Genomic DNA, 21439 nt, shown 5'->3' with positions numbered 1-21439 from the left:
GTAACTTTTTTAATCAATTTTTTGGTCTTTTTGTCTCTTCTTTTGTCTTTTGTCTCTTTTTGTGTTGTTTCATGTCATTTGTCTAATTTTTTGTCATTTTGTTCCTCGCTTTTGGTGTTTTGTGTCTCATTTTTGCAATATGTTGTCTTGTTTTTGTTGTTTTTTGTCTAACTTTTTTTGTTTTGATCATAAAGTAAAACACTATATTATTCAGTTCCAGATACCTGTGACTGTAAGTTTTGTGCCTTGTTGTAAATGCACTGTGATCTGTAAATTGTAATGTGTAAATGATAAACTGAGGCATAATGTTGTTGAAATTGTTGAATTTATTTTTCCTAAAAAATTTCAGGATGTTCATGTTTTGTAAAAAGATAATTCCTTCAGTGCGAACATTTCAGAATGTACTTTGTGGCACTAAAACAAAGGAAAAAAATAATTTTGTTAGTTATAGGTTTTTGTGCTGTGATTTTACTGGCCCAGTCCACTTGAGATCAAATTGGGCTGAATGTGGATCCTGAACTATGATGAGTTTGACGCCTCTGATTTAGATCATCATTTTAAAGCTACATTTTTATTTTACACACCCGCTGTTACTGATTTAGTTTGACAATGCTGCTTTTACCCCTGTGTGGGTGTTGCGTAAATTTCAGTACCACTACTTGCAACACAGCATCCCACAGATCTTATAATTTCCAGTGACTGAACATCATCATTGTCATCAGTTCTGGTAAACCATGAGCTCCTCTACAATGATACCACAATGCAGGGACTCTGTGGGATCCTGGACATCAGCTGCTGCTCATCTGTGAGCAATTTTTCTGACTTTAATGTGATAATCTTGGAAGGATGTTCTGGTTGCTGAAAAGTTCAGCTCCGCTATAGATATTTTTATAGTCTTAGTAAATCTGTCAAAACCCTTTTAGATGCAGAGGAAACACCTCAGTATGTGACTAATTCAGGTAAAGGAGTGAAGACAAGAAGGCGTAAAGCTTTGAACCATGAAATGTGTCCAAGTAGCACTTACTATATATTGTATATAATAAATAGTGTCCTCTTATCGATTACAATATGTAATTAGAGCTGATAAAGAGAGGGTAAATATTGTTACAAGGGGGGAAAAAAGGGCTGAAAAAGTGTAGCTATACATCATAGTTGCACTTCCTTCTGGTGATTGTTTTCTTTTTCCTGTTTTTTCTTCACACCAATTCATCCCATTCATTTGAACAGGCTTACCTATCTGTGTGATCTGAGATGCTCATGGCCTCTGTTTATTGTTTCTCTGCTCCCTGCCTAGTAGCTCTGCAGTCCTCCAGAGGGAATGACTGTGCAAATCCCCTGGCTTTGCGCATAAAAAACGTTTTCTACTAACACTCAAGGTGCGGCCAAGAATAACAGAACAACCTGGTAGCCGGAGTCCTCCTGAAACGTATTACATTCCTTTACGTCTTCCAGTCCAGGCTGGAGTGTGTATCTAAGAGAATCCCTCTGCTGAAAGAGCACAAAGTGAACACTAAGTGCACGTGTTATAATGTGAAATTATATGTTAGACCTCAAAGTGCAGAGAAAAAACTACGGAAAAAAAGATTCCGCAGAGTTGTCACAACAGTCGTGAAATTTTATGTTGGGAAAACTTAATTTGAGATAAATTCCTATAATGGCGTCGCTAATGAACACGAGGGAAACATTTTAAGTGCTAAAATGTGTTGTGTAATGAAGTAAGAGTAGCGTGAGGGAGATTTAATTAAATGAGGCCTGCTACTACACTACACACCCTCAATCCAGTTTTATTGCCTTGATAATCTACGCCAAACCAAGGTATTCAAGGAGATTCTGTACTGTGCTTGTGTAGTTTTGACTGCCAGCTTAGTTTAAATATCAAGCAGTGATCACATGAACCCACAGTGCAGCGTCAGACTCAACAGGCCAAGCTGCAAATTGTCCTTTGTGAAAAACCCTAAAATGATGCCTTGAAAGCATGCACACGGCGTACGACCGTGAAACCACCCGCAGTTACTTTTTTTGATAACATTCTGTCTCCATAACTCCGGTCAGGAGAAAGAAAACAGAGTATGGTCTTAATTTATCTGGAATTCTCTGTTTCCCAGCTTGGGGATCAAGCCAGAGAACTGGGGTATGGCACAGAACCTAATCCTTATGGAATTTGGGAATGAACCAGAGGGCAGTCATGAGTTTGACATTTTTAGGTTTTTGGGATGGCTCTGTAGGAAACACAAAACGAGCACACCTACTGTCTTGTGCACTCTGGACAACACGTCTAACTAAAAGCTCAAATCTTTCCATGAAGTATTTCATTTATGTAAGTGTGCATGTTTCACTACCAGATGCAGGAGGGATTTGCATTTATCCTTCATCTATTTGTTGCCATTTGGACAATTATTTCCACAAGTGATGGAGACATGGTGCAGTCAGACAAAAATCTGAACATATTAGCAATTTCCTCCTTACCCCTCTGCTCCAAGTGTTTATGACTGTGTGGTGTTTGATAGTAATAACTGCCCCAAGAGGCAACCCAACCTGGAAGGAAATTGGAATTGAAGGCTCAGTGAGGTAAGTTTGTTTTCATAACAGTACTATGGGCATGGCTGTAGGTGCCACCCCCATGCATCATCTCCTCTACGGTCTCCTAGCTTTGTTTGGCTTGTGTTGCCATTTCTTTCAGCGTCCATTATCCTAACGCACTTTATACCTCCCAGTACTGCATCCACCACAGACACCACTGATTCTACAGGTTTTTGCCTCATTTACAGGTTTTTGTAAATAGTTTAATATAAAAAAATATTTAAATGTTTGACTTTCAATGTGGGGCTGCACAGTGGCTCGGGGGTTAGCACTGTCGCCTTGTAACTAGAAGATCCCCGCCTTCCCAGGATCTTTCTGCATGAAGTTTGCATGTTCTCTGGCTTCCTCTCACAGTCCCAAAAACATGCTGAGGTTAATTGGTGTTTCGAAATTGTCCGTAGGTGTGAATGCGAGTGTGATTATCTGTCTCTCTGATAGACTGTTACCTGTCCAGGGTGTCTCCAGCCTTTTCCATAAGTCAGCTGGGATAGACTGCAGAGGAGGAAAATATTAAAACTGTTCATCACTCAATTTCCCAATTCAACACATTTTCTCAATAAACCTACCCAAATATAAATAGGATTAAGCGGTGTATAGATAATGGATGGATGGACTTTCAAACTATTTTGCGCTTTTTCTCATTCCTTGTCTAAACACTGATACAGTTCACAACACCTTCAAATTACCAAAGGTGTGCCCGTTTAACTTCCATGATTACGTCATGTGGCTGACAACTGTTGTGTTCATAAATTCCATTCAGGCTACAAAAATAGAAGTACACACCCCACATTACATAAATGCATTGAGTTATGTAACTCAATGCCACTCAGCTCATTATTATTATTTTATATTTTATTAGCATTTTCAATTTGCAGGTCAGTCACTGACTAACATCTATGTCTCTCACCCATCACTATCCAAGTCTTTGTGTGAAGCTGAAGTCGACTCGGGTGATTGGATCCGTCAACAACATTCCTGTGTAGACAGACAAAACCCCGTGATTACTTTGTCTCTGTATTTAATACATGACCTGCTCCTCACCCATGTCTGGCAGAGGAGCTCTTAAATCTTGGGTTATTTATCCCAAATCCCTAGTTTCCATTTTCCATCAAAGACGAACAGATTGATCTTTGAGCTAATCCCTTCATTATGGTTAGTTCCAAAACTCTGCAGGTCCTACATGGAAGCTTGTCTTTGTTCTTCAGGCTAACCAGAGCTGAATCGTGACCCTCTGGTGTTACATCAGCATGCTTTGATGCATCTCTGCTTACATTCTGGAGAATCTTGACATGAAGTACATGTAGGTGGTCCAGTTCTGTCATCAACTCTATTTTTTTCCACAGACTATCAAGTGGTTTTCTAGCTCATTTGTGTATGACATCTGTCTAATTAGTGTGTGAGTTGTCCATCATACAGTCACATTTGAGAGGCTATACAGCGCAATAATGTCTGTGTTTGACATATGTTTTTAAAGACTCTATCCATCTACAGCAGCTGTAATCCAGACTTCTAGCAGAGACTATGGCTGCACACAAAAACATTTTTTGTACTTTTTACCCTGTTAAAATGTTTAGACAATCACACAAAAAGTCATTTACAATCAAACAAGTCCAACATGCAACGGAAATTTCTGCCATATTACCATTTTGTGTCATTGCTTATCTTTTTTGGCCTTACTTATTGAAGACATATACTGTCTATTCTCTTAGTAATGTAAATAATGAGCACAATTACTAACACTAAAAACAAACTGAAATCATTATGCATGATCTGACCTAAATAAATGAAAACACAGGGTTCATGTATATTCACGTAGACTCTACCGCTTGACTAAGAAGCTCTTGTGTGGCAGCAGCACCTTGTATGAGATGGCCTTGGGGCAGTTTTTCCAGATCACTGGCATTGCAAACTTCAAAAACAGTAATAAGTGATAATGATTCTGCAAAGTGTTGCATGAACTAATCCGGAGAACATTTCCTCGGGGTCATTGTGGCGCTGACAGGAACGTCTCCTCTTATTTTCTTTTCCTATATAACATAGGTTGTATAGGTCTTTGCGTTATGAATTTTATTTAAACACTTTTGGAGTGTGTGATTGATTGTAGTGTGAGTTGTATTTATATACTATGTCTGCCTGTACTTTCAATTTAGTGGTTGTGTATTTAAACTCTGGAAACACGCTCATATTAGACAGAATGTTCGTTAGATTGTGCAGGATTTTAGACAGTAATTAATAGAAAACTGCATTCTGCTTATTGTTGCTGGATTATCTCTTTTATTATCTTTAAATGTGTCTGCATGTTGTGCATCAACTGGAGCACACGTGGATTTCTTTATGTGCACACACACCGTGGTGCTGCAGCATCTGACTGAGGGGGTGTTATGGGAGGTGTGGGCGTGAACCCAAACCTCTCCAAAGCCTCGTGTGTTTGATTTGGGCTTCTAGAAGGCGAAGTGACTTCTGAGGGATCATCGCTTCTCTGTTTGCTCCCAGGGTCACATTTTTCTTTGCATTAAGGAGTCTAAAGTTTCCTCTCACTTCAGGATTTCTGACATGAACATGAAAGATAAAGAGGGACAAACATCATCTGATCTATTCTTTCTTGTCTGGACCATGTGAGCTGCACCAAAGTTGATGGATTTTTACTCGATAATGGTGGGAGATTGATTTGCATCCTTACCGGGCTATGATTGATTTTGGGAATATCTGACTCAGCAAAGATACTGTGCATCCTCGCAGGAATCATGCTTTTCATAATACTGACATTAATCCTCCTACAAGGTATGTTTGATGTCTAAAAACATGTATATTCCTTATTTAGGGCATTTATTTATTAGATTATTTGTTTCTTCACTCATTTAGCTGCTTGCTGACTTAGTGTCTTTCTTGTTAAACATACTTCTAAAGGTGTCATGATGTCCCATGCCTTGGTCAAATCTGAGATCAGTTCTGGAGATGTCACAGACTCCAAAGAGTTTGTCTCTGCGAGTTCACAGCTGTCTGAAACTGCAAAGTCCAGACAAAAGCGCTGCACCTGTTATTCCTACAAGGATAAAGAGTGCGTGTACTACTGCCACTTGGATATCATCTGGATCAACACTCCCGAGTAAGAAAATGCTTTATGAAACACTTTTCTGTGATTATTTGATTATACATCCTGATGCGCTGCTGCTGCGAAAAGATCCGGAGACGTTTGTGCAATGTGGCGGTTTTTGTCAGCGGTGATCGGTATGAGGGGTCGCAATTAAAGCCATTCACAGCGCAGATTGGCATGTGGCTGGTATGTGCAACTCTGATAGGAATCATCGTGCACTCAGTCGAGTCACGCCCGGTAACCTGCCCTGAGGCACCAGACGGTTCAAGTGATAGCAAGCCCGACAGAGCACAGTGCGTCCTGCTGGGGGTTGGAGGGCAGAGAGGCACAGGCAGGGCTGGAGCCATGGAGTTAATGTGACCAAACCTCAAAATCTGAATTTAAAAACATTCCTTGCCTCTCTTAAAATGGGCTATTAAAAATTTAAATTAGATAGATAGATAGATAGATAGATAGATAGATAGATAGATAGATAGATAGATAGATAGATAGATAGATAGATAGATAGATAGATAGATAGATAGATAGATAGATAGATAGATAGATAGATAGATAGATAGGATTTTACATTAGATACAACTGTCACAGTGCAAAATAAATTCAAAGTGCAAAGTCTCCTCTCCTTGCACAGCATTATTGCAGCCGACAGGAATGATTTCACTCCATCTTTTACAATGCAGTAACATGTATGTTGTATTAGCCTGCATTACTCTGCTCTGTTTCTTTTTACTTACTTTTTTCATTGTATGTGATGGTAGAGATTGATATTCAATAATAATGCGCAATAAATATTATAATGATATAAACAAGGCAAACATTTCATAAATTCTGGGCAAATTTCACTTGCTAGGTTTGTGTAAAGTTGTTTGTCACTGTGTGAAGAGAGAGACAGTCAGGATAGATACCGCCTGCTCGAGCTTTTTGGAAAAATAAATAGAAATAATTTGTTGAATTTTAGGTTTACAGGTGATTTTAGATATCTTAATATAGGTGAATGGTTAAATGGCAGCATTTGGATTTTTTTTTTAGCCTAATAAAAACAAAGTGGACTTCGCTGTCTTCTGGTCACACAGAAGCTGCAGAAGTCACTAAGCTTTGCAGCTTATGCTGATGTAGAGTGTAAGACTGGACACTGGCTGCACATTTCATGCAGGTTTCTGTTCCCCTACCTGTCTGTTTTTAAAATCCCTTTCACTGTATGAACAAAAACAACAACTTCTGGGCAGCAACCTACCACACACACAATTTCAAGGTTTGCAGTAATGCAGTAAAATAGCCCCGGCGGAAAACAAATTAGTCATATGACACCTTTACCTCCCTGAGTGCAAATGATCCACTGAAACAGTTCTCCCTATCACTGTTTTGGGGGTACACCATTGCAGCATCCCGGGCCCAGCTCCACCTACGATGATTGTGATTGCTTTAACCCTCCTGTTGTCCTCATTTACGGGCACCAAAAATATTGTTTCCTTGTCCGGAAAAAAAATCAAAAAATTCAGCAAAAACATCCCCCAAATTTCTAAAAATTTGCAAAACCTTCAGGAAGTAAATTCCAATAATTCCTTAAAAGTTTTATTTTAGAAAATCCTCCAAATTTGGCAAGAAAATTCTTGTCAATATTTTCAAAAAATGAGTAAAAATCTTCCCAAAAAATCCTAAAAATATCTAAAGTGATTACATATATATCAGTAAAACTTCTAATATTTTCTTTGAGAACATTCACAAGAAAATCAACCAAAATCCAGCGAAATTCACTGGATTTTGGTTGTTTTTTTTTTTCGTGAATGTTCTTAAAAAACATTTTTAACATTTGTTTTTTTCCACCAAAAAATGTTCAAAGATTTCCCAAAAATGTTGAAAATGTGGACATCAAAAGTTTCACTGTGAAAATATTTTTTTTCCCGACATTTTCAAACATTAAAATGGGTCAATTCTGACCCGCAGGACGACATGAGGGTTAAAGAAACACAGACAAACCCGAGTGTTTTTTCCCCTGAGACGTGCAGCCTGCTGGTGCAGCCATTGCGATCACAGAGCAGACACAGCCCTGATCTGCTTTTGCCTGTCATATTATTGTAAGAATGTGTGTTCATGCACGTGCAGTCAGTTCTTTTTTTTAATTCTTATGTAAAACGGCAGATCTCTATGCTGCCTTTAAGGTCCTTTATGGTAGCATACATGTCATACACCTACTTAACCCAATATGACGACACCACTCTTGCAGGTAGAACAATTTTCACTGTTTAAAGAAATCCTGAACTTTAACGCGACAGGAGATCTAAGCGATACCTGGACCGAGGGGATCTTCAACAGATAAAGGAAAGAAAATCATTTGTACTTTAAGCTTAATGGTATAAAAGGAAGGATTTGGTTTGTGGATTTTCTATACTGAACACACTGTTCTGTTTTTTATGTTCCTGCAAACAAGTCTGAGCTACTGCGACATATTGTAACTTGAACAACTTGCCCCGTGGCTTAGCCAAGCACAAAAAGTCAGCGGTCACATTCAGAACCTCTGAAAACATTTGGACACAACAGAATCGACCAGGTTCAAGATGAACAATGGCAGTTATTTGCATTTGCATTCACAATAAAAAGCTGCGGCAACATAGAGAAATCTGAAAGAGTCACATAGGGTGCTGTATCTTTGCTTCTGTGGAAACAATGAGATAGCAAGTTCCTAGAAATGGGGGATTTCATTGAACTGTAGCCAGTAAGGGTGGTGAATCTGCCTCCCACTTGGCATCACCTCAAGTGTTTTCTGGCAGTGCTAACAGAATTGAAAATGACTTAATTAAAGCTGTTGCAGATGTTCAGGAGGAAGACATAAAACATGACCTGAGTGTGGCGCAGTTAATTTGGATGAAACCACTGAAACAAGGCTCAACTCTCAGACATTCTTTGGCACGTCCCTGTTACTAAGGCGAAGTTGAAGGTTTTTGGGCTTCTGTCATGTCAGTGATCACAGGTGAGGCATGTCAATTACTAACTACATTTCAGGTGTACTAAACAAGTTTACCTGTGTACACAAACTGGAAGCACCAACATGTAATGCCACATCTGTTATAGCATCACACCTCAATGAAGTGTAGCCAAAAATCTGAGAAAAAGTCCTAGACACAATCTCCAATATGATCCCTGAGTGTGAAGTCTTTTTAAAGGCTCTGGAAGGCCAAGCTTTTTTCAGCAAATCAACAAACTGCATCAGTCTCCTTGATGAAGTTGTCAAATGACGTATTATATGGGAAGCAGTGCACGGAACTGCAGCTCTAGGCTTGTTCAGGCCATCCTGTTGGAGAGCTTCTCAAAGTATTCAACCCAGATGATTGGATGGAGTTCACTAACTGTGGCATCTTGATTCAATATCTGGCTTTCCAAAGTTACTGTTGCTTTTCACAGCAGTACACGTGGCGTTCCATGTTCTCCAGGCCAAGGATGGGCAGGATGGACAGGATTCTGCTCTCTTTGTGTCAGTTAAAGTGTGAGAGGCTTGAACAACCAGCAGTGTTGCTTGACTCCTTCTATGAACGATTTCAAGAGTGGTGCAAAGCCGTGAACTCAACAAAGACGACGCTACGAAGCCTGTTCTACAACTTTCTAGACAACATTGGTGTAAAAATAGAGGCAAAATTCAAAAACTTGGCCGTCATTAGACTGTAAAAGTTTAATAAGACGTCATCCAGCTTTGAGGAAAATTGCATAGCTTGGCTGAATATGGCAAGCATTCTAATTTTGCCCCTCATCAGATTACATGATTCGCATACTGCCAAGGGCAAACCGCCCAACTTCTGGCTTTCCTGAATGAATATGGCCTTGAACAGCTTGTTTCAAAGGTAACGAAGCCGCTGGACATGGTGATGACCCTTCCAGCCTCCACAGTATCAGTGGTCTTTTCCGCCTTGAAATGCATAAAAGCCGCAAAGGGACCGAGCGAGGACGACTCTCATCTCTGGCTCTTATATCAATCAAGAGGGAGAGACTCATAAAACTGAAGGCTAAGACCAGGCAGTTTTATGATTCTGTCATCAGCATCTCTAACAAAAGGGTAAGGCGCATTGACTTCATCTCTTAAATTAAGCGAGCAAGCCTAAACACACTCTCTGATTTGTGCTCACTTTTACACACACACACACACACACACACACACACACACACACACACACACACACACACACACACACTTTACAATCCACACACAAGCATGCACAGACTGCCCAGACTGTCGCATGATATCTGTTATTAACCTCCTAATGTAACGTTCGTGAGTGCGGATTCCGTTGTTGTTGCTTCAATGTAAGTGTTTTCATTATTGCTGTCACACCTCTAATTGTTGTGTGAAATGTTGTATTCACACGTGGTCAAAGATCGCGTTCTTGTGTTAAATCAGTGTGTTAAAACACACTGATTTGAAGCGCCTGTTCATAATAGCTGATGTCAAGATAACCATGTGGATTGCTTGAATTATGGGATTAAGGTGCACATTTTGAATACGTGGACCTGTGCAGACTAGAGGCGTCTTTGTTGTGAAGGTTTTTTTTCTGTCTTTCAATTCTTTTGCTAGAGCTGTTGCTTTCTCTCTTTCTGTGTGTTCGTCTCTTGTGCACAACCAATGCACTGCAGTGTAGATTATTGAGAGTAGAGAGAGTAATGTGACTGTTATGGAGGAGTAGTTTAGGTTTGTAAATGATATTCTACAGTCTTAACTGGATTTTCTTAAATTGCATTGTGCACTTATAGAGATGTAATATTTGTTGGTGTGTGAATGCCTACCTGAACTCTAGATCTCATGGTATTTTTCAGACTGGATGAATGTGTGGCTAATAAAATTAACAGGAATCTTAACTATAATAGGTACTAGTAGTGACTCTACAGATCGGCCTGTTTTCACCAAAACATCTGTTTCCACTCTGTGCAGTTACTGTACTGCAGTTGTTTTGACGATAACTTCACCTTTTTATGCATGTCTTGCCTGAAGTGAACTGCTGATACGGGGACATTGTGATAATAACACTGATGGGAGCATGAACAGAGGCTAACTTCATGCAAAGCTAGAAACTGGAATATGTATGGGCTGTAAGTATTCTAGCTAGCTGATGTTCTGACGTGAATTCAACATAGAATTGTGAGACGTGAGCCAATCAGCTGATCATTTTAATTACATTTTAGAGAAACTATCACAACTGACAGTGAATGTAACACTCAAATTAAACTCAGGTTTTCCACTTTTTGATATAGAGGAATGTAATGGGTAAAAAATGCAACATTTGTCATGGATTATACCTACCCACAGCACTGGGTACGGCAACACCACTTGGACAAACCATATGCAAAACTACAATACACCCACAGTACTACAACTGGTAGTAATAATAATAGTAATGCCATCCCCACCACCTCATCCCCACTCTCACCCAATCAGTCGAGGCAGACGGCTGCTTTCCCTGAGCCTGGTTCTGTCGGAGTTTTTTTTTCCGCTTCCTATTCTAGGGGTTTTGCGTTTCTTCTCCCTGGCTCTCAAAGGGAATTCAAAAGCAGCTTTGGATTGTTGGATATTCTGCTCTCTGTTTATAATTCCTAAAGTCTGTAGCTTACTATGCTAAGTGTTGTGAGATGACATATGTTGTGAATCTATGCTATATAAATAAAACTGAATTGAATTGAAATAAGCTTAGGTATGATTATTGTTAGAAGATTATTGTGGATGCCTATCGTAGCGTAGTCCTTTTATGAATTGATATTGTTCAGCTTAATCAATATAAATATACCAGTTATATGAAATAAAATGTAGAGCAAATGCACTGAATGCATTCTCGACCAAAAAAAAATCAAATCATATTTCAACGTGCTTGCAAAAGTGAGTATAAACAAAGGCTTGTGGAAAAGAGATACAGTATGTTGCACATGTTTTGTGTCATACACTGTTCTGCAAACAAAAAATGCTGGATGATATCACCTTGGATTTAAAACAAGATGACTTCTCTTAGGTACAGTTTTTCAAGGTAATTCAGTTGTTTTAAGCTTCTTGGAAAACTTGCCACTGTTCCTATTTAGAAGTCGTCTGTCTCAAAAGCTTCTGCGTCTTCATGGAATCTCATAGTGACTCAGTGAGTTCAGGGCTCTGTAGGGGCCACACCATCTGTTGCAGGGCCCCTCCTGTTGTTAAAGATAGTCCTTTATGACTCTGACTGTTTATTTGGGCTCGTCATGGTGCAGAATGAATTCGGGGCCCCTCAGACGTCTGAATGATTGTATTGCTTGAGTGATAAGAATGCAAACTTCAAAAGTGTCTAGAAAACTTTCACACAGCTACTGTATCGCTCTCCTGTCACGAGCTGACGAAGTCTCAGATAACCCAAGCGGTTTAAATACCATGACTCCTCGATGAGGAGGACGTGCAGATCAGAGATAAATCTGTCATTCAAAGCTAAATGTCTTCTGGGGTGAATTAAGGACGGGCTAATTCTTAATTTTCTTTAAGGTGGACTTAATAATAAAAGGCTCTGCTTACCCAAAGCTGTTTTTATTGTAGTTTAATGGTGTGAGTTAACCCTAAATTTGTCCTAGCTTTTATACAAAATGAAGTGAATAATTAGAAATGACTTTAAATTACCCACAAATGAGATTCATCAACTTGTCATGGCTTATGGCTTCACTACAAACACTGAAGGAGGCAATGTAATGCAGGTCTAATTAGTTATGATGATGGATGTAACTGTAAAGCACAGTCATAATCCAACCTCTAAATCCTAGAGGCGTTGGTCCTGCAGGTGATGAAGAACTAATAAAAGCTAATATTAGAAGCTGACATCATTTCAGTGGATAGCAGCTTTTCCTAATCTGAGTTTACACAAAGCCTATTGTACATGTGGGAAGGCATACCGCAGATTAGCAATACCTTAAGATAGAATTTCCAACATTTTTTTTGTTGTTGTTGTTTTGAGGAGTGAAATCACCTAACCACATATTAAAATCCTTGGCAAGACAGTAGGAAAGCATTCCTTCTCCCTCTGTCTTCTCATGCCAAAACTGCTGTTGGCTGTTCCAGGTAAACAACTTACTGCCTTGCATGTTGGGACAAACTGACACAGTTTAAATGCAGAAAGGGATATTGTCGTATCCCACAACATTAATATTAAAACAGCAAGTGTGTTCTCTGATGTGTTTTCACACATTGTGGGGAGAACTGCAATTCAATGGATGATTGAGCTCCTTTAAGCAGAAAATTCAGTATAGAATGAAAACGAGAAGGCGTCTCCTCCTTCCTCTAGTGAAAACATCCTTACATTTTTTCATACTTGCATGATTGTGGTTATGGGTAACTTTCAAGTTTGCAGTATGTATGACCTTTCCCCGAGACTGCAAGTGGGATTAAAATGCTTTTACTCACTGCAGCAAACTGTTAAAAAGGCAGGTTTCGTCAAGGCGCTTCTTTTGCGACCAGATAATTGTGATAAATTACTGAGCCGTGACTTAAGACTGACTAAAGGTTAAAAGGCCATTTACCCTGAAGTCAGTCAGGTATCCAGTCAAAAACTGGCAGACTGAAGGATCCGGCTAACAAGACACAGTGGAAAAATTAGGCAGCTGGCAGCTTCACAGCGATTCACGCAGATACAAGCAGCAGGTAGCGTGACAGGATCTGATGACTCTATAAGGGCAATGCATTTATCTGTACTCTCAATGGATCTTCTATTTTAAAAACCTGAGATATTGTGGAGGATTTGAAGGATCAGGATAGTCTATTCACCCTCAAAGACCTTTTCTCGTGCAAAACACCCACTAGAAATCCCAAGAGCAGATTCTCCTTCTCTTTTGCCCCTTCAGATTCAATAGGTCTTAGAGCCACAAACATGGTAGATTAAAAAAAAAACTAAATCGTCCACAGATGGTTGAAAACAGAGTGGAAAGAGAGAGAAACTAAGTGCTGCCAGCCTGACTCTCCAAGCCTGAATGGTGGCAACCAGATGGGAGGATTACAACTAGAGTGACTGAAAAATTGATCAAGAAGTCATGTTTTGCGGGTTATCTAGATTCATTGACCACTCTGGCTGCCTTTGTGTTTTCCATTACCAGTTCAAAGTGGTCTCTTAACTGCAGTCAAATGTTCACAACTTACAAGAGGCAAAACATTTAATCTATCACAGAGCATAAAACACTCTGTTGTTTCTGGACAATCATACAAAAACAGGTCATTAAAACTTCACTGTAAGCTAATATAAAGAAGTCATTATCTCCTAATAAAATTTATGCCCAGCTATAAAGAATTTATGACTTCATGTTCCCACTATTGTATTCATTCTTTTATTACAGTTTTTCTCAATAAGACACTGTTCCTGAAAAATAGCACACATTTCCCAACACACTGCACACTATTTTTTTTGTTATTTGAACACAATTCACAAAGCACTGCGCACTTGTGTCAAAAGCGCATTTCATTGTCAAAATCTGAACTTTGTTTTCAAAATTAAGACACACGAAGCAAAACAAGGACACTGCACTGCTGAATACAAAACACTGCTCTCTCACTGTGTTTTCACATGAAGTGTAAAAAAATGATACAGTCCTCAAAAATGACAACTTACACACAAATGGATCCTATAAATGAATCAGAGGGGGCCATTGCAGTGCCTGACTGTATATTATAAAATAAAATAATGTTAGACAAAAAATACAGCACTGTATTGTACACAGTACAGTATGCAAATATTTACACCACGTCTTCATCAATTCTTTCAGCCTGGTCAGACCACAGGACCTCATCAACATCACTAGCTATGTTTTCTCTGGAAAGAAGGACCTAATCCAGCCCTGACATGCATCAACAGAAACATCACCACATGCCAAGACCACTGACTGATAGAGATTTTCCCAAAGTATGGCTGCCACTCATATACCTTCCACCTCCATGTAGAGTAGAATTCTTCTATAGGATTCAGAAAGGGAGAATATGGAGGCAGAAAAACCACAATAACTTGAGGGTTCATATGGAACCATTCCCGAATCAATAGTTCTCTATGAAAACTAACATTATCCCAGATGTATTCATGTGTATCATCAGAATCCAACTGAAAAACTCTCTGGAACAAACGCACACAAAACACAGAAAAAGTCAGTCATGTACACTTTCTGTAATTTTACTAGCACTTGTGAACCAGAATTATGCATTAGATTTTTTACAGTATTCTCAGACATGTCACTGAAGTGACAAACAATGTTTACATACATGTAAAGTAAACCACAATAAACCTGAAACCATTTACTTTATGCACCATCCTTACCATCTGCTGACCTCAACAACAGACTGCATTCTGAACAGCTAGTGCTACTTTCCAGCAGGTTTTATAGTGTGCAGTTCATTGGCAAAAGTGTTTTCAGTTTTGACCTGTTGTGTCTTAATTGTGACAGCAGTGTTGGAACAGTGTCCCAATTCTGCTTCCTGGAGTTCACTTTTTGAAAAATGTGTGCTATGAGTGAAAAAGTGTGTTCAAATGAGCAAAAAACGTGTTCGGTCTTTTGCAAAAAGAGTGCAAGAGTTTTGGAAACTGTGTGCAAACCATGAATAGTGTCCAAAATTTGGACAGCAGAGTCCTGTTTTTGAGAAATGTGTGCAGTCAGTTGGTGGCTGTGTGCAGTGAATGGAATTTAGTGTCTTATCAACTGAAAAAAAAACTGTAAAAGCTTCTTCTTGCTATCCCCCTTTTAGGCGCACTGTTCCCTATGGAATGTCGAGCTACAGAGGACCTCAGCGAACCAGACGTGCCGTTGATGGACAACCGTCTGGACGCGAGTCGGCAAATACGCCTCGCTGCGTTTGTGCCGTGATTGGTGCAGACCCTGAATGCAACCATTTTTGTCTGTCAAGGTCAGTGATATTCTTTCTGTAACTATGACATTAAAATGATCCTTCTCAGCCTCTGTAGTTCATAATTAGTTATGTTTAGATCAACACGCCAAGTTAATTGTGTGTAAAGAGTGAAGTGAAGCAACCTAGTGCTGAAAAAATGCTTTTATTAGTCAGAAAACACCAAGCATGGTCAATACTGGGCATTTCATCAAAACTGTGTTAATTGTAGGTTTTTTTTCGGACACAAGTTTCAAAAAGAACACTGGATTTTAGCAAATGAATGAATATAGACACATTTTATGTTTCATATTTCGTTCATTATCCACAAATCAGGCAGATACATACATATGTTTTTTCTAAATGCAATTTAAAACAAGCAATAGAGAAGAGATATATGAGCAATATAAAAACTACATAAAAGCAAAAATAATTCAATTTTTATATAAAAAAAGTATTGCTTCCTTTTTCTATTACGTGTCAGGATGAGTTCTGCATGTCATGTTATTCTGCTGATAGTCACCACTCACAGACCAAAAAAGTGTTGGCTATGCAAAGTCTTAAAAATACAGTAATGTATGGCGCAGGATCAGAAAATATATTGTATTTAAATAGAAAACTTATTTTTGTTTCTAATACATGTACAGATAGGTGCCAGATTAAAGGAAAAAACAGCCAAAAGTGTTGCAGTGAAGTTTTGGGGCACGTCTCGCTGCCTTAACACTTTTAATTTCCCTTAGCAATGGTTCTTCAAGTCTCTAGAACTCTACTGGAGGGATGCAACACCATTTATTCCAAAAGGTATACCCTCATTTGGTGTTTTGATGACGTGATTAAGACTTTAACATTCAAGACAAGGCAAGGCAAGAAACATCCCTTGTCTCCAACTGAATTCTTATCCAAATACAACAAACCATTAATCAAATTAGTCAGTGTCATGTGTGAAAATAGACCCAGGAAAAATCATGGCTGGATCTTGTGCGAGTAAATATGTCAGGTGTGTTTTCTTACTGTAGTTTCGGACACATTTCTGTGAATATTTGCCATATTGTAGCAGGATGTAATGTTGCTTTGATGGTTATTGTGAGTCTTCCCAACTTTATAGAGGTGCAATGTTAAACCACAGGATTAGCCCTTTTACTACTAATCTAATGTGAAAATGTTCTCTCCAAAGCCCCCTGCAAGATCTGTCAATCAAGAGTCTCCACAGAAACCCCAGCCTCGGATGACAGTTTGACGCCTCTCCATCTTCTGCTCTTGTTCTTGGGTGAATGGACCCTTCCCTCCTCATTGGCCCCCTTCGCCCTCCGTTTGGCATCTTGCCTCCACAGGTACAAACAGTCAAGGGAAGAACTTTGGAGCTGAACGCTGCCGACATTCCTCAGCATCATAAGTCTTGGAGCAAGTTCCATCAGGCAAAGTGGTTTCAAGAGCTCCTCAGAAAATTCGATACAGATCCCTGGAGGCTATCCCCTTTTTTATTCCCTCCTGTGAGGAGCATTTGTCAAAGTTGATCAAACCAACCCTTTGTATTATTTCCTGGTTTTGTGGACCATACTTGAATCAATCTTTCAAACCAATAAGATAAGCTTGTATCAAATTATAAAGGACAACAAAGACAGAAAATAAGGAGAAGCAAAAAAGTGCCGGGAGGAGCACTGGGAAATGGGACCGAGGCACGATCTTGTGATATCTTGCCATTAAAAATACTGAATCCCACCAGCAGCTTTTGGCCACTTGTGTTATGGAGCATATTACTGGAGCTTTGGTTGGTGCAATTATTTACAGATGCATTCAGTTTGCATATTTTGTTCATATTAGTTCTTTTAGCAACAAACATTTATTGTATGCAACTGAATTTTCTGTCATGCTCGTTTTGCTTTTTCCTCACCACTACTGACTAACACTGACCCTGTGTATCCTGTACGACAGCTTTAACTGATGTAATTAATTGTTTTGAACTGTGGGTTGCATAAATGTCATTCAGTAAGGGCGACAACATTCTAGATGTTTCCAAACACCAAAAACCGACTGTTAATAGGTTTTGTCTGTGAAGTCAAACCCTGGTTTAGCTGATTCCCTTCTCACACAGAGCTCCATTGTGATATTAAAATAATAATACTAGCATGTTAATGAGCCACATTATTGTAGTGGGTGATACGTTCCTTCATGTCTTGATAAACACGGGCACTGTCAGTTATTTTTCAATCCAATACCATTGTCCTGCTTGCACAAATACTCATAAGTGCATCAAATATAGCTATATAAAAATACACATTTTTACCCCGTTTGAGTCCCGTTTGATAAAAACTACAGTGGGCTGAGTACTACTGACACATTTTGTGGGTTTAGGTCTTGTAATGGGTTCAATAGCAATAAGAAAAACACCAAATAACACCAGCTTTATCCTTCAAGTGAGACATTTTTGTGGGCTGTAGAAAAAAACCTGACAGCACCATATTACCCAAAGGCTAAACATACTGTGATTTAACCACATCGAATTCCATGAAGCTTTGCTACCAACAGAATAGGACAACATGCAGAGTGTTTCTGAGACCACATGTTCTTCCACTGATCAGTTACTGAATCTATTCCTTTGACTGTTGCTTCTATGTCGTGTTAAAACATTTGCTATGAGTTCTCAGCAGCAGCAGAAATAGCTGTCATGCATAATTTAAACAAACCTTTGTGCTATTTTTTGGCAGCACTGTGTCACCAAACCGAACTCTTAATTTAATTATGCGGTTTACTGCAGAAAATAAAAATGGACAATGAAAGCAGTAAGTGGACAAGCATTCAGTAGTGCCTACTGGTTTGTTTGTGGTTAGAGCAGACATTTCCACGAAAGGGAATTAAATATGACACAACACTTGGCACAGTCTTCGCATTGGGCTCTCAAGCTCAAACTGGGAATAAGGTTTTTTTTGCATTTATAGATTCGATAGGGAATGTTGAACATACACAGGGAGATGGGGAACGAGCATTAAAGAATGTGTCTTAATGCAAAACTTAATTATGAATGTATCACTAGAATCAGTGCACAAGAACCTCGTATACTTACGAGAGGATATTTTTATATGAGGAACATATAAAGTTTATGGTGTTATAAATATCCCCCGTGTTTTAAAGTTTTGTTTAAACCTCCAGAGTCTAAACATACGCCCAAGAATCAGACGAAGATCATGATGATCTGACATAAAGCAGAAAAACTCACACATCCCCGCTCAACAAGCAGTGGCCTCCTCACTTTGTATATGTATAGTATGTATGTATGTATGAGTTCTGTGTACATTTATAAATCCTATATTTCAATATCTTAATATATCAACACATAGCAGGGTAATGTAAAGGGAATAGTTATGGAATTATATGATGAGAGCACAATCTTTTACCTGTATGGAACTGTATTGCTCAGAGTGAACTGCTGGTATTTGCATGGATCAACCACAATGTTAAAACCACTTGCCTAATACTATGTAGGTCATACCTCAGAGGTTCCTGTGGTGTCTAAGACTGGCACTTTGACATTTTGGGTCCTGTGGGTTGCCAGGTGGCGCCTCCATGGATCAGGCTTGTTCTGGCATATCCCACGGATGCTCGATCAGATTGAAAAGTGTGAAATTTGGAAGCAGGCCAACACCTTGGGCTGTTTGCCGTGTTCCTCAATCAGTTCCTTAGCAGTTTTTGTGGTGTTTGGTCTGGAGTAATATTTACATGGGTGGTACGTGTCCAAGCAGCAGCCACCAAGTGACTGCCAGAATCCAAGGTTTCCCAACAGAACATTGACTAATGTGACACATTTCACCTTTCAGTGGTTTTATTGTTGTGGTTGATCGGTGCATATATCTCTATAGTTACTCTCCAGTCAGTTACCAGCAAGTATTCTGGTTTCACTGTTGATAAAGATTCTAGTTTGTAGAGGAATTCCTTTTCTCCCTTCAACTTCCAACTTAAGATATATTGCAGGAACCTATTTCGTCTCTACTAGTGACTAATTTCATGTTATGTACTTTTAATTAAACATATTGTGACTTTATTCATTGTTTACAGCCAATGTTTTGAGAAGCATGAACTCTAATGGATCTTTTTTGGACCAATTGGTTTCCTTGGGATGGAAATGACAGTGAGGGATTATGTCAGATTTGTCAATTGTCACACATTTTTTTAGACAGTACAAGTTTCTGTAACATTACAAATGGTCCTGGTATTTTCCCTCATGTTCTGGAGCATTCTAATACACTACAAAATAAGAACAGCTAATGCTGCAGTTCCCTACTCAGTTGCTTTTGAAGTCAATTGCAAGTCATGGCAACAACCAAAAAGCTTAGCAAGCTTGCTATTAGGATCCATTACTGAAAGCGAGCTGTGCATTGTGGCTGCTCACATGACTGGAAAGGCTTTTAAGGCATATCTAAGTGTTTTCAAGTGCCAGTCAAAAAGCGTAAGGAAAGCTCTCAAAGGGTGTGGTATTTGAAAGTAACACCTGTACAGGCAAGAAAGGCAGTACGAGAGGCCAAGAAGAATCCGAGGTTCACCACCAAGGCCACCCAGATGAATCTGAGCAATCCTGATACCTAAAAATGTGGATATCTGACACTCTAGTGGACAAGGACACCATGGAGGTGGATCAAGCAGGACTCCTACTCCAAGACAGGCATACAAAAGCTCCCTTAGTCTTTGCAAAGTTTCACCTGGACAAAGAAAATCATTTTTGGTCAGCAATCCTGTGGTTTGATGACACTTAAATGGAGCTGTTTGGACATGAGGACTTGGCTTATGTTTGGCGAAAGAAAGGAAAAGCGTTTAACCACAAGAACACCATCCCCACGGTCAAGAATGGAATGGAATGCTTTGGGCTTGTTTTTAAGCCAGTGCACTGGGAAACCTTGTCAAAGTCAACTACTTCATGAGAAAATGGGACTATGTTAAGATTCTGATGGAATACAATTAGGCAGTCTACAAAAAAAAACATGGCCTTGGACAGCATTGAACCCTACAACAGGACAATGATCTGAAACATAGAGCGAAGTGGCCAAGAAATGGTTTAAAGAAAACGATATCAACATTTTGAAGCCACAGTTCAGACCTGAATTCCGCTAAAAATCTGCAGAGGGAGCAAAAGACCAGAGTGAAGGCAAGGGAGCCTTCCAACCTCAAAGATCTGGAGATTCTCACAATTGAGGAGTGGAACAAAATCCCAGTGGAGAGGCGAAAAAAGCTGTTTAGCAGTTATAAGAACTGCTTGGTTGCTCTGGTGTCAAATAAAGAATTTGTCATTTATCGCTAAGAAGGAATCACCGTCATGTTTTACTTGTTCATGTCACTTCCAGCCAAAAGAAACCAATTGGTCAAGTGAAAAATCACTGAAAGTTGGGCTTAACTATACACGTGAAAAGGGATCATTCCAGTTTTATGCATTCACTCTATTCTTGTTGTTAAAGAAATGACACCAAAAATAATTCCAAGCACTTGTCACTGACGAGGTTGCTTTTTATTTTTCATCACTAAGTAAATGTTACTTTTTATATTAATTGTCACTCTGTGTTGAATATATTTACTTGTAATTTGCAAAACTGTGGTGTAAAGCAGACTACATACAGTGAAAATATGTATCCTGTCCCAGTGGAATAAAATTCTCCAGACCAATCTATCCTCCCATTGTGAACTATGAACTGAAACCATATCCAGTCATTAAGCGTCCCAAGGCTACCTCTGGTGTTATTACGTATTTCATCTCTCCAAGGGCAATGCTCCATTGCTCAATATCTATTAAAGTTTAAATGTAATTTTTCTTCTTCATTGTATAACAAAATCAAAATTACCTGCATATTCTGCTGAATATAAAACTCTTTTACTGTGCAGCAGGTGAGGAAAAAGAAAGTAAAGCTGTAAAAAAAAAAAAAAAAAAAGCACACAAAATATAT

At 39.1% G+C, this 21439-nt stretch overlaps 1 protein-coding gene across 1 annotated transcript; it reads left to right on the top strand.

Annotated features, from left to right (window-relative positions):
* Positions 1–5025: 5025 nt before the first annotated feature.
* On the top strand, positions 5026–21161 carry edn3b (endothelin 3b). Its single transcript, XM_023266968.3, has 4 exons — positions 5026–5361; positions 5488–5686; positions 15378–15536; positions 16690–21161. The coding sequence occupies exons 1-4, from the start codon at positions 5325–5327 to the stop codon at positions 16742–16744; spliced, it is 450 nt and encodes a 149-aa protein (XP_023122736.1). The 5' UTR covers positions 5026–5324; the 3' UTR covers positions 16745–21161.
* Positions 21162–21439: the final 278 nt, after the last annotated feature.

The sequence above is a fragment of the Amphiprion ocellaris genome, chromosome 8 (assembly GCF_022539595.1).
Source record: "Amphiprion ocellaris isolate individual 3 ecotype Okinawa chromosome 8, ASM2253959v1, whole genome shotgun sequence".
NCBI lineage: Eukaryota > Metazoa > Chordata > Actinopteri > Pomacentridae > Amphiprion > Amphiprion ocellaris.
The sequence above is the reverse complement of the archived record's forward strand: the minus strand, read 5'-3'. Positions and strand labels throughout refer to the sequence as shown.

What these genes read in the sequence shown, in the direction of transcription:
- edn3b (XM_023266968.3), top strand. Translation starts at nt 5,325, where the DNA reads ATGCTTTTCATAATACTGACATTAATCCTCCTACAAG. An exon ending in ATCTGGATCAACACTCCCGA is followed by an intron (nt 5,687 to 15,377) that starts GTAAGAAAATGC and finishes TCCCCCTTTTAG; the next exon opens with GCGCACTGTTCCCTATGGAA. An exon ending in AACCATTTTTGTCTGTCAAG is followed by an intron (nt 15,537 to 16,689) that starts GTCAGTGATATT and finishes TTCTCTCCAAAG; the next exon opens with CCCCCTGCAAGATCTGTCAA.